Source organism: Cladophialophora yegresii (genome assembly GCF_000585515.1).
Source record: "Cladophialophora yegresii CBS 114405 chromosome Unknown aczIN-supercont1.4, whole genome shotgun sequence".
Taxonomy (NCBI): domain Eukaryota; kingdom Fungi; phylum Ascomycota; class Eurotiomycetes; order Chaetothyriales; family Herpotrichiellaceae; genus Cladophialophora; species Cladophialophora yegresii.
In genome coordinates, this window is record NW_006913048.1 from 3478902 (window position 1) to 3495176 (window position 16275).

The 16275-nt window shown below is 54.3% G+C and overlaps 5 protein-coding genes across 5 annotated transcripts; 2 read left to right on the forward strand and 3 right to left on the reverse strand.

Moving 5' to 3' along the window:
• Nucleotides 1-220: 220 nt before the first annotated feature.
• On the reverse strand, nucleotides 221-750 carry A1O7_06609 (uncharacterized protein; the record flags this gene model as incomplete). The annotated part of the gene is made up of 3 exons (XM_007760610.1): nucleotides 221-396; nucleotides 467-562; nucleotides 627-750. 3 exons carry the CDS (start codon nucleotides 748-750, stop codon nucleotides 221-223), a joined length of 396 nt encoding a protein of 131 aa, XP_007758800.1.
• A 696-nt stretch (nucleotides 751-1446) lies between these two features.
• A1O7_06610 (agmatinase) lies at nucleotides 1447-2619 on the reverse strand (the record flags this gene model as incomplete). Its single annotated transcript, XM_007760611.1, has 1 exon — nucleotides 1447-2619. The coding sequence occupies one exon, from the start codon at nucleotides 2617-2619 to the stop codon at nucleotides 1447-1449; it is 1173 nt and encodes a 390-aa protein (XP_007758801.1).
• A 1316-nt stretch (nucleotides 2620-3935) lies between these two features.
• On the forward strand, nucleotides 3936-4271 carry A1O7_06611 (uncharacterized protein; the record flags this gene model as incomplete). The annotated part of the gene is made up of 1 exon (XM_007760612.1): nucleotides 3936-4271. One exon carries the CDS (start codon nucleotides 3936-3938, stop codon nucleotides 4269-4271), a length of 336 nt encoding a protein of 111 aa, XP_007758802.1.
• A 2766-nt stretch (nucleotides 4272-7037) lies between these two features.
• Nucleotides 7038-9052, forward strand: A1O7_06612 (uncharacterized protein; the record flags this gene model as incomplete). The annotated part of the gene is made up of 4 exons (XM_007760613.1): nucleotides 7038-7405; nucleotides 7561-7988; nucleotides 8048-8607; nucleotides 8672-9052. 4 exons carry the CDS (start codon nucleotides 7038-7040, stop codon nucleotides 9050-9052), a joined length of 1737 nt encoding a protein of 578 aa, XP_007758803.1.
• A 2749-nt stretch (nucleotides 9053-11801) lies between these two features.
• Nucleotides 11802-12569, reverse strand: A1O7_06613 (uncharacterized protein; the record flags this gene model as incomplete). The annotated part of the gene is made up of 1 exon (XM_007760614.1): nucleotides 11802-12569. One exon carries the CDS (start codon nucleotides 12567-12569, stop codon nucleotides 11802-11804), a length of 768 nt encoding a protein of 255 aa, XP_007758804.1.
• Nucleotides 12570-16275: the final 3706 nt, after the last annotated feature.

Here is a 16275-nt window from a genome sequence, read left to right on the forward strand (position 1 = left end):
TTATTTTCCGGTTCCCCATCAGTTTCCAGCGTTGTGCGCACCAGAGACCTACAGCAAGGTAAATGTAGTCAGCGCGAGCCCGCAAAGTGTAGCCGCGCTCTTGCTCGACCTGATATAATCATATGTCCGTCTCTTGCACAGTGATTCTTGTCTGCGATTCTTCTAGTCTTTCATTGCCCGGACTCGTTCGAACGCATGTTCACACCTTCATTGTGCACCCTCACAACTTGGACATACTGACCTTGCCCACAATATTATACCGCTTGCTAAAGAAGGAATACCACTCGTCAAGAACCGTCTTGTACTTGTCGTCGAGGTCGTCCCAGTTCGGCACGCAATCTTCAGGCTTCAAGCTCGACAGGGCGAGGCCGCGGGACGGATCCTTGCCAGCGAAAACTGGTAATTACGACTTTGTGTCAGAAAACGGCGACGGGAGAGCAAAGTGCAAGCCACCAGGCCAGCGTACCATGGTATTGACCCTTCTCTTTGTAGGCCGGGTTTTTGGAGACGTCGAAGACGGTTCCCTTGATCGCAACCCAGGTAGGTCTCTCTGGATTCGTTCCTGTTCGTGCACGAGACAGACAGTCTTAGTGAGTTGGACGTTTATTCTTCCCTGGGTACCGCACCATCATTTTGGGCCAACTCTTCCAACGTTATCTCGTCATCCTTGGGCGGGTTGAGCTCGACCGGAACTTTTGGCTCGAATCGTTTGTTCTCTGAGTAAGGGCTTGGTGAGGTCGGGTCCGACATGTTGGTGAATAGCAAACGAACGAACCTCGGTTGGTTTCGGACACTGTGAGTAAAGAGAAGGACGATAGAGTCAGTCTGAGAACAAGTCGGATGGCAGGGTAGGTGCAGTGCCCCAGTGACCTGGGTGTTTCCATGCACGCTAGGTTGATTACATACTCTTCGCGCAGGTTAGGAGAGCGGAGTTGGAAAGCGTGAACGTTGACTTGATTGGGATCTGTGGCAGTGCTCTCGGCTCGTCCGCGAGGCTAATTGGTCTGGCCCGGGATCCTTCGTAACACCTACAGGTACCTGCTGCCGTCTCCAAGGGCAAGGGATCACCAGATGTCGATGAAGAGGCTTGGATCAGGGAGGGGAGCGGCGAACCCAGGCGACTTTGGCTACTGTACCCCGCGGCGACTCTAAGAGTGCCCCTCATTGGGTGCGTTTCTGGATTCTTGTTCATGGCCGCAAGTCATTTCCGGTTTGAACGGCATCGCACCTACACACTACAAGGTATAACACCGGCAGGGACTGGCTGCTATCCACCCCCGGGCAGGCCTCCCTAATGGCAGCGTTAGACCGTGACTGGCCGTGCCCTCTATTATCGGACCGCCGGCTGTAGGCCATCTCTATGTTCTGTATTGCCCCCAGCGACACGCCGTTCCAGCCGAGTCTTGCTCTTCTTGAGTCTATAGTAGAGACATCATTACAACGGGTCTACACATGTGCCTTCTCCAGAGGCTTCACAGGAGTCTCCACCATCAAGCTCATCAAGCTATGAGCGACTTCAGCGGCGGCTAGGACGGTGGTCTCTCCCGGGTTGTCATAAATGGGAGCCACTTCGACCACGTCAGCACCGATGACCTTGAGACCTTCAAGTCCATCCAGGATGCTCAACAGCTCCCTGGTAGTCCAGCCTCCCACCTCTGCGGTGCCTGTTGCCGGAGCATACGCCGGATCCAGAACATCGATGTCCACAGAAATGTAGACATTCGTGTCACCAACACGCGTCTTGAGCTTTTCCACGACCCCAGAAACACCAATCTTGTCAATGTCTCTGGCGGTGATGATCTCGAAGCCGCACCGCTTGTCGTTCTTCAAGTCATGCTTCTTGTTGATGAAAGGAGCCCGAATGCCTGCATGTGCCGAAGTGTTAAGGATTAGCCCTTCCTCATGAGCAATATGGAGAAAAGTCCCATGGTTCAGACCGGCATAGTCAGAAATGCCTGCGCCCAGAACCTGAGGATCCCAAGTGTCAATATGACTGTCAAAATGTATGACACTAACAGGACCCCAGTGGTTGATAGTCGATCGCAAGGCAGCCAAGGTGGTTGTGTGATCCCCCCCTAGCGTGATAATGCGAGGTACGGCCGCGACCTCCGTGGTGTTTGCCGTACGACCTGAAATCACCTTGTGTGCCTTTACAAGCTGCTGCAAGGCTACCGTGTTGTCTAGGTACGTCAAGGGTGCGTCACCGCAATCGACAATGCGTGCCCACTCGAGGAAGGTGTTCTCATGAGTATATGCACTCCATGCCATAGGAGCTCCTAGTCGTCTCGAGCCCCATCGGATACCAGCAGGCCCGAACCGTGCACCAGGTCGGGCGGTGGTGCCTGTATCAAACGGTGCACCGAGAAAGGCGATGTCGTAGCCCTCTACATGCCCATTTGGCGACAAGCAATGCACCCAGGGAAGGTTCGCAAAAGTCGTCAGTCCTGCATATTTCTCGAATTCGACGAAAGCATCTTTGTCTGAGGTGATCGAAGAATGATATTGTCCTGTGTGGCCTTGGAGCTTGGCTTGTGCTGGGCTGATCGGAGGGAAGATAATATCGCGAGCCACTGCGAAGCTTGCCGTGACCAGCAGCAGCAAGCTCAAAGACGTCAACATCGTTGAGTCGCTTGCACAATCTTAGTCGTTGAAGGTGTTTTGGAATTCCAATGGAAGAGCTGGCTCATCGCCAGCAGCTGTTGGGCAAAAGTTCGCGGAGAATCCCGCTCTACATGCTCGCTCATCGACTTCGATATTCGCCGTATTTCCTGAATTACTCCATCGGATGAGTATCAGCGGGCGTGATGCGTACGGCAATTTTCAGTTCCTGTCCTCGAAAACCACACCATCAGATCGGCAGGGAAAGCTGACACTTTCCTCCACTTAAACCACTTCTAGCGCTGCTCAGTGTCTTCATCTCTCTCTTCGAACACCGGCCGACACCCGAGGTGTCCGACGAAAACTATCCACCGAAACGTTGCTTGCAGCAGCAAGGCTCTCGAGCCCCTTCATGTCGGCTGGTTGTCTCCAAGGCCAACGTCCTGTTCAAAGCTCCTCGTCTGTGAGTCGAAGGTGTCGCCTGGTCATGATGAATATAAAGTGTCACCCTTACCCAACTTACAGGGCTTATCAATCAGTGCATCCTTTCCCCTGCATAGCTTCTCACATGCTCACTGCCTAGCTTCTCTGATTTCTCGTCATGAAAGAGAAGTCCTGTCTTCACCAATCTCATCAGAAGATCCCCAAGTGAAAGAGTGAAGACGATGAGCTAAAGGCAGTGTAATCGGTGACGGCTCGGATGCGTTTCTTCACTCCTGCTCAATGACGATTGTTGAGGCAGCAAACAGGCACTTGCGAGCTGCCTGCTTGTCACTCACTGCAGTTATTAAATGTGAATAACATGAGAACTTGACCGGCTTTCACACTCTGCGCATATAAATATCTCTCTTCATCCTGTCGATAAGGTCTTCTACCACTGTCGCATTGTCAACTTCAGCGCTCGTTACTCAACAAACATCCTTACACCATCGCCTCAGTCACTCATCATGTTGCTTCCGACACTTCTTGCCCTCGCGTTATGGCTACTCCAGCTCCAACTTCCAGTGGTTAATGCCAAGTGCTGCCTCGGAGACCTCTTCAACAACATGTGTAATGATCGCTCGTGGGGTACCCCTTGCTGCGGCTACAAGAAGTGCAATGCCTTTTGCTGCGCCTGTCACGGAGGTAAAGCATACCTGTCCTTCTGTCCGATTCTCAGGTGACTTGTACTGACAGTACCTTCAGCTCAGGTCATCGACCAATTCGTGAGCAACTGCGGTAACGAGTTCATCTCCTATATCACCGCTGCCCCAGGGACAACTTGGACTTGCCGCAACAATCACGTCACGACCATTTTGCCTTGCGTCAAGCACCGCAACCCGTCTCGACCTACCGCGATGGTCGACTCACATGACCGCCAGCCATTTGCAACCATCACTCATATGCCCCGACCGACGTCACCGGCCTCGTTAGCCCACCCAGGCTACAGCCCCGATGATTTTGCGCAGTTGGAGCACACATTCGATCGAGTCTGCGCGGGAAGGATACACAAGGGCAGACGTGCTTTTGATCTAGACCAGTACTTTGGGTTCTTCAACGTCACTGATGCCCAGAAAGGCGGCGACTACGCCAACAGCGTGGAAGCGAAGTTCCGAGCGCATGATATCGATGGCGACGGATTGTTGACCCTTGACGAGATCCAGTTGGTCTGTGATGCAGATGGGTGTGACTGAGCTTGGAATGGGCAGCAAAGTTTCAGTTCTGTATCATAGCAAGAGCACGCCCAATTTGAGTGCCGAACTGAGTACTCCACCGTACTAGCATTACGGGCGAGTGCTGGAGCAACGCTACGTCAAGATCGGTTCTTTCATCAATGCTTCACTTTCATGTCATCCATACCTAGGTAGGCAGGCCGGGAACTTTTATTCTATATCGCAATTCCAAAGACCGGTCTTCAGGTCAACAGGAATGGCTTTTCTTTCTTCGCGTCTCTCTGTGGGACTTTCAGGCCACAGTCGTCACGCAGAGGCAATGCTCGCACCAACGGGACGATCTCATGCCTTTTCCAAGCTCCTGTCTCTTTGATACTGTGCTAGAAATGATGACGGAAGACCATGGTTTTGAACATCAGACGCCGATCCAGCAGCACCCAAATAGTGCTCCACTAGCATCAGCTGGGCCGAGCTCTCTTGCCTGCGCGATTGCACGATGGCGCCATCGTCGTCATCCATCTTGCTCAAGGCTGCCTTTCATGCTGCAAACTCTTCGCCAATCTTCCGGACACTTTTCAAGTGGCTGGCATTTATTGTGTAACTTCTCTTTCTTCAACTGCGCCACCGCTAGTGATTTGTGGATTGCATTCCAGATTGTCTCCCATTCGATCTGGCGCTATCTAAGTTTGGCGTCACATACTCGAGTAGAGATCAATTTCCCTTGTTGGGAAGAGCAAGGTCCGTGATGAAGACCGCCTCAACCTGCTGTCGCTCTTCCCTTTTAGGAGCTTTCAATCAGACCGGAACGTGATAACGTTGGCGGTATGCTTCTTGAATGTCGACACGGCGGTTGATGGTCAGCAAGAGCATTCCAATGGAGTAGTATGCCAGCTAGTGAAGAAAGACAGAGACTAAACATTGCTTTCGATGTCGATGCAGCAACAGACAAGCTCCTGTCGCGAAGCATCTCCATGCTCATCCTGGGATACCCATCACCTTCCGCAGGGCCAAATTCTCTCAGCGTTTCAGGCTGTCTTGGTTCAGCAGTCACCTGCCTTTGTCAGTAGAGGCGCGGCCTCCCAGTCATACCATCGAGGACTTTGAGTACGTACTCACACTGACGTGCAGAGCCTTCACGAGCACAGTTTTTCTCTTCGCTTTTGCTGTCATGGAATTGTCGAGCAGTTCCGGACCGGTACTACAGCAATCTCTACGGCTTCATGTCGATAATCCACGGCTACGTGTTTGGTATGGCGGCTGACTTGGGATTTCACAAGAGAATGGAGTTCATGTGTCTAGTGCTATTTGCCTCCACCCGCGATAGAGACGAAGACGATGCTCCTACTCGCCTTCGAGATGCTCGGGAGGACCATGATGGCCCCGACGAGAGCTTCATGTTCACCTCCAACCTCATAAAGAGCGCCGGTCCCTTTCCCATTGGGACTGAGGCGAGCCCGCTGGCGACGAAGGTGGTTATCCATCAACCTGGCACCGTAACTCTAACCAGATTAGGACAATGGCAGCAGCAGCGAACAGCGAGCCCGAGAGGCCGGCGCCGTCAGAGCTCCCACAGGGAAACCGCAAGAGATAGAGAGCATGCGACCATGGCTCTAGTACTCATTAGGGAAGTTTGAACCGGCGAGGTTCCTTGGGAACAGCCGAGTCCCATCTTGGTGCTCTCATGCGAGGCTGGTATGACAAACCGGCTAAGTGCCACTGGAGCACTTCTAGTCAGGTCTCGCATAGGGCACTGTGTAAGCCCCATGCTGATGGATCTGGTCACGAGGACAAGGCAAGGCGTGGCTACATAATGTAACTCGGCTTAGGCAATGGGAGTTTGAGGCGGGAGCAAGTCTTCGGCACTATCTCTGTCAGAGCAATGTTCCAGATTGCGAACGAGCTCTGGAAGGACCCAGTACCGGATTCGAGGTAACAATTCCAGCTGAAAGGGTCCGATATCAGAAGTGGTTCTGCGAACCCGCTACGGTACCCCAGACAGAGTAACCGATCTCGTACCGAGCCAGGACAGCGAATCAGAGAGTGTTCGACTCCACTTAGCCGTGATAAAGAACACCGATAGCGAGGCCGCCTGATTCGAGTTAAACGATAATAGGGTGTGATTGTCCGCGATCTTACAAGATGGCAACGAGATGCAACGGCACGACAAACTACTTAGGGGTGTCCGGCACTCCGTAGCGTTCACCCAAGCAGACACCCAAGCCTAGAAGGGCGGGAGAGGGGAGCTTGGGAGCAGCTGGAGGAGCTTGTCTGCATCCCGCTCGTCGGCGCCTCCACCAACGAACTGTGCAGGTCGCATGCCCTGCCAAGAGCCACGGACGCTTTCCAAGACCGACTAGGGCGTCAGCCCAGCATCGTCCTTCAGCGGTCATCCAGTTCCTCTGTTCGTCATGCAGTCCACCCTTCTGCTGTAACCTCGTGGCTTCTTTGCCCCAGGCGCACGAATTTGGCTGACCTTCAGAGGCAATCGAAAACGATCCGCGCGCGATAAGGCAGTGCCGAGCCTTGCGGTTCGAGAGTTTGCTGCCGGACCACCTCTCAGAGCACGAGCTTGCCCGGGTAAGGTAGCTTGCTGGTTGCGCGATGGATCTTGCAAAATCTCCAGATCGTGGTCAATCCGATGCAGTTTTGCTTTTCTGCGACCCTCATATACAATGCCATTCCCACCTGGCGACTTCTCGTCCTTTTTCGTTCACGCCTGACACCCCCCTGGTTTTTGGAGTGTCACCGCTTTGTCTTTTCCCCTAGACCTCCAAATTTCTGTTGACCATGGCCTCCTCTGCGCGCGACTACGGCTACGATGAGAAAGACAGTGTGCCTCGTCACATGAGGGATGAGACGCCGATCGCCCGAGGTGTGCGTACCAACTCTACGAGCGATGAAGAGCACGCCGTCAGAAGAGGCTCGCGCAAGCAGTCTGTTGTGGCGTCCATCAAGGCCAACTACGGTCTTGCCGAGGCCCCTACGTATGCCGAGAGCATCAAAGTAGGTTACGACAGTACCCATCGCAAACTGAAGCCGCGACATATTCAGCTCATCGGCATCGGTGGCACGATTGGCACGGCTCTGTACGTGCAAATCGGCCGAGGACTGCTTAATGGCGGGCCGGGGAGCTTGTTCCTGGCCTTTACAATTTGGTGAGTGTGACGACGCAGTCAAGCTTTTTCTCCAAATGCGTCGGCTTGACTGCGGCGGGAAGTCGGACACCGCACGCGACACAGATGGCAATGATACTACTCGGTCTCTGCGCACCATGAGTCTCTTGCACTGGGCTAACCAGTCGGCCACATAGGTGTACATTCATCCTTTGCGTCACGAACTGCATGGCCGAGATGGTTACCTATGCACCGATCTCGTCGCCCTTTATCCGCTTTGCTGGCCGCTACGTGGACGAAGCCTTCGGTGTGGCAGCAGGATACAATTTCTTCGTCTTCGAGGCCATGTTGGTGCCCTTTGAAATCGTGGCCTGCAACGTCATTATCCATTTCTGGAGCGACATCGTACCCGCAGGGGCCATCATCGCCATCGTCATCTGCTGCTACGCGCTCGTCAATCTCTTTGCCGTGAAATGGTACGGCGAGACCGAATTCTGGCTCGCGTTGGGCAAAGTGCTCTTGATTGTGGGGCTGATCATCTACACCTTCATCGTCATGCTGGGAGGAAATCCAGAGGGCGACCGCTTTGGATTCCGCTACTGGAACAACCCAGGCGCATTCACCGGTAAGTTGACTGCATTCCCACCGGCACATGTGGTTTCTCATACGTTCTCTGCCACTCAGAACTCTACCGCCCTGGCTCGCTCGGTCGATTCCTGGGCTTTCTGCAGTGCCTGATCCAAGCGAGTTTCACGATCGCCGGGCCGGACTACGTCTCCATGGCCGCAGGCGAGGCCGAAAACCCCCGGACAGTGCTGCCACGAGCATACAAAGCCGTGTTCTATCGGCTTACCGCCTTCTTCATGCTCGGGTCGCTCTGCGTCGGCATTCTGGTGCCCTACAACGACGAGGAGCTCATTACGGCCTTTTCGACCGGCCAGCCCGGTGCCGCGGCGTCGCCTTATGTGGTTTCCATGAACCGCCTCCGCATCAAGGTCTTGCCGCATATCGTCAACGCCATGGTCCTCGGGAGTGCTTTCTCCGCGGGCAACAGCTACGTCTACTGCGCCAGTCGTAGTCTGTTCGGTCTTGCCCTCGAGGGCAAAGCACCGAGGATCTTTACGCGGTGCACGAGGAACGGTGTCCCTATTTATTGCGTGGGCCTCGTACTGCTGATCAGCCTGCTGGCCTTTTTGCAAGTCAGCAACGACGCGGCCGTGGTGTTGAACTGGTTCGTCAGCTTGGTGAGTTTTGACGTGGCTTTAAATCCTGAGTTTCCGGCCCGGTGCTACTGCTGACTACATCCAGGTAACGGCCTCCCAACTCATCAACTTCTCCGTCATGGCCTTCACGTTCCTCAAGTTCAAAAAGGCCCTCGAGCGCCAGGGCATCGACCGCAACACTCTCCCCTACAAGTCCTGGTGGCAGCCCTTTTCGGCCTACTACGCCCTCACAGGCTGTTTCATCATGACCTTCGTCGGCGGCTACACGGTCTTCCTGCCCGGGTTCTGGGACGTGCCGAACTTCCTCTTCTCCTACGCCATGGTTGCCGTGTTCCCTATCCTGTTCGTCGGCTGGAAGTTGATCAAGCGGACGAAGTGGCTCAAGCCCGAGGAGGTCGACCTGACCAAGGATCTGGATGAAATCGCCGAGTACGAGAGGAATTATATGCCCAAGCCGCCGAGGTGAGTAAATTACGGTTGTTGAGTCCATTCGTGGTCCTCCTATTCCTCACGTGTTTATCTGTGCACACGCTGCCCCGCGAACGGAGAGGATACGTTCCGCTGACTTGAGATATCTGGCAGGAACACCTTTATGAAGTACTTTGACAAGATCTTTAGCTGAGGCGGGATATACTGGCACGTCGGTGGCAAAGTGACACTGTGACACAATGTGTTTCATCATTCAGCGGCTCGGCGGCCAGCTAGCAAGCTACAGTAGTAAGAAGGGCAGGTAGGCAGCTAGCGAGCTACAACAGTGAGCTGGCAGGCAAGCAAGCAAGCAAGCAAGCAAGCAAGCAAGCAAGCAAGCAAGCAAATAGATAAGCCTTTTGAAATGCTCTTGTGTATTTGTCAAATTTACACCAAAACATCTAATGCCTTCCCTTCCTGTACTGGATGCCGTACCGCGCCTCGCCGCCATTCGGGACTCCCTACATACTTTGCCTCGTTCACCAGGCCATCACGGGAGAAAGCGGACACAGTAGAGCAGAGCAGATTGGAACAAAAGGTAGGAGGACAGTATCGCACTGCATAGGATAGGATAGGATAGACCACGACAGAAAACCCCTTACCGCGTGTCCTCACTCTGTGACCTGGTGCAGTTGTAGTGTACTGGCGCTTGCTTTGATGTTGTCTCTCTCTGTCTTTGCGTAATCTGACCAGTCTATACGCGTACACGAGTCAATGTACTACTGTAATCAGTCAGAGATGTGTTTGCTCAGGTCAAACAATGACGCTGGAGACCCCAAGCACTCGAATCCGTTCGCAAGGCCGGCGAATTACCCTGGAGGTGATACTCAAGTTACTTAGACACCACCTCGTACTTGGTGAAATGAATGCGACATCTACAGCCTCATCTACCTAGGGTATCCGAGAAAACCAAGATACACACACACACACACACACACACACACACACACACACACACACACACACACACACACACACACACACACACACACACACCAGAATATAGCAGATATATCGATCGCAGAATACAGCAGGTATACCTGATCCACGTCCCTTCCCTTCCCTTCCCATCGTCGATGCCCAGCAGAAGAACTGGATTGATTGATTGAAGACGACGAGCGCCGAGGAAGGCCACTTGCATTGTCTTTACTTGAGGCAGATTTTCCACCGTTGCGCGCGCTCTGGTATGCAGGCAACGCTTTTTCCTTCCCTTCCTGCCCCTGCCCTACGCCATGTGAGGCAAGGCACGCCCACGGGCACGAGCACGGGCAGCAATACATGACTACTTAGTCATAGCTGAGGGACTAGCCCTCCGCGTGGGCAATCAGACTTAGTTGAGACGATGGCGATGCCCAAACACTCACTCATTGTTGACCACGCTGTTGCTCACGCTGGTCCCAATGGCGGGGATAGCGAAGTGGTGAGATGACTTGCGTCACTAGGCAAGCTGAGCTGGGCTGGCGTGGATGGGGCCGGACAACGGGACACGGGAATCATTGACCTACTATACTGTATTATATTATAGCAGAGTCCTGGAGGGCAAGTAACGCTCCCCTGTCAGTCTGGGCGGGAGGCTCGGTGAGCTGGAACACGGGTACCCTACCGGTGTACTCATGTACTGGGGTGGAGGTGTGACGTTGTGAAAGAGGATGAGGATGAGGGTGAGGATGAGATAGCCTCCAAATTGAGAATGAGATAGCAGGTAGTAGCTAGACATTATATTATTCTTTCTACCTCTTAAGGGTGGATATCGCGATCGAGGTATCTCCGTCTCCATCTTTCATCTATCATTTATCATTATCATCTACTGTATCTACACTCACTTCCCACAGTTCATCAGACCCATTCTCTCGGCGTCTAGGGGATATAACTTTCATGTATCGCTGGTGGAACAAGGCTGGCTGGCTGGCATTACAAATTGCGTTCGCTCGTAAACGTCTCCGGCGTTGGCATTCGCATTCTTGGTCAAGAATTTTCTGGTTTCATCGACATCACGAGGTGTCTGGTGGATCCAGTCTCACCCACTCACGCACGCCCTGCTTCTTTCAAGGAGTCTGGTCCACGTGCTCCCATGGACGGCGTTAGCGCTTATGCGTACGGGTGTGCAGCGCACCATACACGGTACACGTATACTGCAGGCTGTTGACCTCATGCGGTTGTGACCGAAGGTCGATTCTCAGGCTGTGCGAGGCGTTGCGGCCAAAACCCTTAAGAAGTCAGATGGGTGACGTAGCTGTGGAAATACGGTGCGCACAGCAGAGAAAGAACTGGGAATTAGCTGGACCAGGAGTGGCGAGGTCGAGCTTTTTGACAATGGTAACATAGTCTCCCATCTTTGTTGTCTGCGGCGATGAATCGACCGGGTGAGGATTTCGTGACGTTGGAGGTGTAGACATTTCCATGTTACAGGCGTTGGCAAAGGTTGTCTAGCTCGAAGCTTCAACGTTGGTGGGATGTGCGTCGCCGGTCATGCTGATTGGCATCGGCGCGGTATTGGGACCTACTTGGAAAGTCCTGGCTTCAATGTCGCTGGACGCCATGGGACAGTAGTTAGAAGTGCGGGCCATCGCCTTGTGATATCAGGTGGCAAGCCTGACGGAATACCGTCCTTGTCACCCCAACCTTCGGTGTCCCAGCTCTCAGGCACGACGCAAGGCCTCCAGGAATGATACAACCCTCTCCAGTTCCGCTGACTGAGCCCCGATAATGCACTGCTGATCTTGCTCTTGAGATCCGCTCATTATCAGTCACACCTGGTCGTACGTGGCTTCACTCTTCCTCCTTCCACCAAGCCACGCGCCTGGAGGAGGTTGGATTAACCCGTCCACCTCTTCAACGATCTGTTCCCGCCTCTGCTCAGCAGCAAGTCTTTCCTCTTGTTCCCTCCCGGTCTCTGCTCGGCCACTCAACTCAACCGCAGCAGCATAATTGCCTGCACCACCTCGACCCGCATGCACGTTAGGATGTAGATTCTGATGTTTCGGGCTAGGCGGCTTGGGCGTGCTCGGCGATATTAAAGTCGCAGGGAGGGTGACGCTTCGTTGGATGGGCAGCGTGTCGGTAGAAGCGTAGTTTCCAGCCCCACCGCGACCGAGGTTTCGATATTGCGCGGAGTTCTGGCGCAGGCGCATCGTTTCCCTTGTGTCTATGTGTTCAAGCCGGGCCGCTGCGTTGCGACGCTCAGCTAGAGATGTCTGTCTTTGCGGCATGTTTGCTTCAAGGTCGACTGGGGAGCTTGATCCTGGGGCGAGCTGGAGATCCGTGTCCCAGGTGAAATTGCCGGCACCGCCGCGCCCGGATTTCACGTAAGGTCCATAGGCAGAGGACAGCGATATAGAGGACACGGAAGAGTGGCTTTCGTGGTACGACGACTCAGAGATTGATTGCGAGTCTTCGTGGTGGTGAAACGATGTGTCCGTGGCCAGAGGCGACACGGACGAGGCGTACGAATCTAGTAACCACGAGGCCCATGACTGCGTTGCGGCGGCCCAGGATTGTGTTGTGGTGGACGCCATTGTGTGCCGGGTTCAGGTGTCACTGCAGGACCAGGTTCGGGTACGACTCTTGTCTCTGCAGTGACGTGATGGCAGCTGGAAATGCAATGGAGATGGATTTCGAGCCCCTGTCAACAATGGGTGGGGATTCGGATTCTGGATGCTTGATTCACAATGCAGTGACGATAATGAAAAATAATGCCCGTCTGCGTTGAGAATGAGGGTTGCCAACTGTCATGGATCGGCACGCAGGTAATTTTACTTGGGCAGCTCGAGGAAGTGGAAAATATGTGACGGCAATAATAGCAGTCAGTGACAGCACTCACATCCGTGGCGCCGGGAACCAAAAGCGAAAGGGAATGCGCAGCAGGCACAAGCAAAGCAAGCGGAGGTTTGATTGGGCCTCTCGGAGACCGCCATAACGACACCATATTGAATCACTAGCCACAAGCGACAGCAAACGGCTGTTCCTTAGAGCCTCAATCCAGAGTCCGACCACACACGCGGCGCCCGGCGAAGAGTTGACGGACTCGCCTTCCAATAGCAAGTGAGGCCTGCCGGAGGAATAAGAGGGGAGAGATAAGCTGCACAGCCTTGCACAGGCTCGAGCAAATAGCGAGCGCAGAGGAACAGCGCACGATGTCCGGCTCCGACTAAAAGAACCAGGCACGCCGCGTCGCTGACTACTGGCGAGCTGGACAGCGTGCAGTGATGGCCTAGTACGCGGCGAACCGACGCTCTCTGTGCAGGCGAGCACCCGGTACTCAGTCGCTGTTGTGGCTTCTTCTACAGTGACCGAGCCTCGATACAACAGGGCACAGTCGAATATCACAATACCTACCCTCGAATGCCGACATGGGAGCCGAAAGATCCAGTGGTGGGGCTTCACCACAGGTCCAGCGTTGAGAGTGCCAGGTATCCCTCGCTATGTGTACTCGGTGCAGTGCTTCCCCTCTTTGGGGGGCAATGTGCATACTGCAAGCTAGCCAGCTGTCGGGCTAAGCAAATACGGTCGCCTCTCAATGTGTGTAGCGGGAGAACGTGAACAAGCACCCAAATGGTATGGACGTTCAGAACGAGCCCGAGATTCACCCCGGTGATCGTTTCAAGCCTGAGTTTCTGCACTGAGCCGGTAGCTGGGCAGGCGGCCTTTGTGATAGCTGTTGCTTACTGTCGCGGAGCAGAATGCGCGTCTTTTCTTGCGATAGCGAGCAACGTTATCAGCAATCTTGATAGCGGCGATAAACTTTAAGAGCCGTGCATACGGGGTAGTGCCCCTTGGACTTCTTAGCCTGCCGATTTCGGGCGACATACAGATGATCTGCCATGTGGTGCAGCAGGGGCTTACTGAGGTACTGTGTTAGAACTGCAATTCATTGTTACCTCGCCCGAAGCGGCTGCGCGGCATCAGCATCGCAGCATCTACTGTGTGGTTAGGCACAATACTGGGGTAGAACGAACAGGCCTCCGCCGTCAAGCTGGACAACGAGGGCTGCAAAAGCTGGGGCAAACTCTTACGGTAGTCAGTCTGGACCGAGGCTCGCCTGGACCTGAAACCCCCGCCGCCTTTCGCGATAGCGTTAGACTGTCGGGCTTCCCTACCACAACAGACAGGGCTACCTACCTGGTACCCAGACCGAGTTGCTTCCACATACTGGGATCCGGTGAATGAGGACATGGACAGAAGGTTTCTCTGAGTTACAAGGGGAAAGGGATCATTCATCTTCGAACGTCGTTCTAACGCACCAGGCTCGGTCCGCAAAATGCTGGGTGGAGGTGGGCTGTGTGTTCGCTATGCCAAAGCTCCGAAACGGACGCTTCGGCAGATTGGGGTCGGTCAGGATGGTTTGTGAATTCTCCAATGGGGATATTTTTGGGGCTCAGCACTCCGATTTGATCGACAAGTCTCGGTTCTGTGCGGATGAGTCTGCGGCCGACATTATTTGGCTGATCTGTCTGTCTGGAATCGATGAGACTCGGACGAGCACTCCGTCCCAAGTCCGCTGACCGCGTATCCAGGGGAGTACCTCTGTACCGACTCGGATTCATAGACTTGGATAGCTCCCGCGTGCGTGCCGTCTCCAGATCTCTCGACGGTGACGAACCCATGCAGGCCTGTGACGATACTGACCTCGTGCACAAAGAGTGTATTACTCAAAACGAAAAGTGCCACGGGGCCACGGGACGACGCCGTATCTTACGCAAGCCATGCATTGCAAGCCACACGCCGGCACGATGACGGCATCGTGGGCTTCCCAAACGTGCGTGATTTTTGTTGCCTTGCGCCCGTCAGGCGACCTCGCTTGTTGTTGGCTCGCAAGCTCGCACTTGGTCTGCAAACTGACCTGTCAGAACTTGCCCCGTACCGTACCTGGGTACTGCTCTTCTGCATGAGTTCGCATGCCCGTTTGGCATTTGGGAAGCATGGCTTGGATCCGCTTGAAGCCTGTCGCTGGTTTGACAAGGCGACTCCTGGGTGTCCCACACGTCCTCAAACAGGCCTTAGCCACTTTGCCGCAAGCTGGCGACGTGCCTATTGCTTGCTAGTGTTTGCCTTTGTCCCCGCTCTACCAGAATATCACGGCCAATAGTGTGCCTTCTACCTGCCAGCCAGCCTGAGTGGCGGGACTGCACCAATCAGCACACCCTTTCGCGGCCGTGAGGAGGACTGGCTGATTGGCGGAGTTGCGGCTGCGGTCGGTTCTGGAGCGGATACCGAGAAGCGCTCATCATTGCCACGAGTGTTATGAGCACCACCTCCTCGCAGTGCCAAATGATACCTTGAGGGCGGCTCAGTCGAGCCACCATTGTTCCTCTCCGTCCAAGCCCACAAGAGGCATTCCGTTGGACAGCTTCTGTGGTCTTGGTACCGCGGTCGCAGTGGGTAAACCTTCGAGCCGTGTCCGGTCGGTCCAGACATTTGGAGAGTTTAGAGAGGGGAAACATCGTGAGCTTCTGTGGTTTGGCGCCTGGGGTGAAGCCAGGCAGTTTTTAGTCAGGTACGGAGCGAGAGAGTCTGATGGCGCTTTTAGCCCATCAGCCCTGGCTTTCGAGACCTGACCCATGACCTTGAGCTGTGCATGACCTGATCGGGCCATGCTCTTTTGGGCTTTCTGCCCCATGTTTTACCATCGCTGGTGCACCGCACACCACGGTCCAAGGCCCCAGACCTGTGATCCCGTCCCGTGTCCATCGCAGGCTGATCCATTCCTCGGATCATTGTCATCGTGTTTGTTTGCCAACATTTTTCTTTTCCACCCGATCCCGCCATCGAATTTCAGGACGCGGTTGCATGTGCACAGACGCGCGCTCGATCCAGAAATAATTTCTTCAGCCGCCCGTGATGCTGAAACAATTGCCAGTGCACTGGACCTGAACTCGCTGCGATTAATTTCCAGCTGCGCGAGCCTTGAGACGCTTAGGCCCAGGCACGGGCGACCCCGCAGCGAAGGGCGGCAGAAGCAAGGAACACGGTCAGCCAGTCAGACAAAAGGTCAGGAGGAGAAGGCCAGAGAAATAATATCAGCACGAGGGTTCTGCAATCGGCTCGATCAGCAGGCCTGCCAAAAAAAAGAGAAGGCCTCACGCATCATCTTCGACCCTCTCAACCTCTTCTACACGTCGTTGCTGGAGTCCTGTGCCAACTTTGTTTCTTGACAGACATCTAGGTGCCAAATCCAGTAGCCCTTGGACAGACCCAGAGGCGTCTGTATCCGGCGTGAACTCC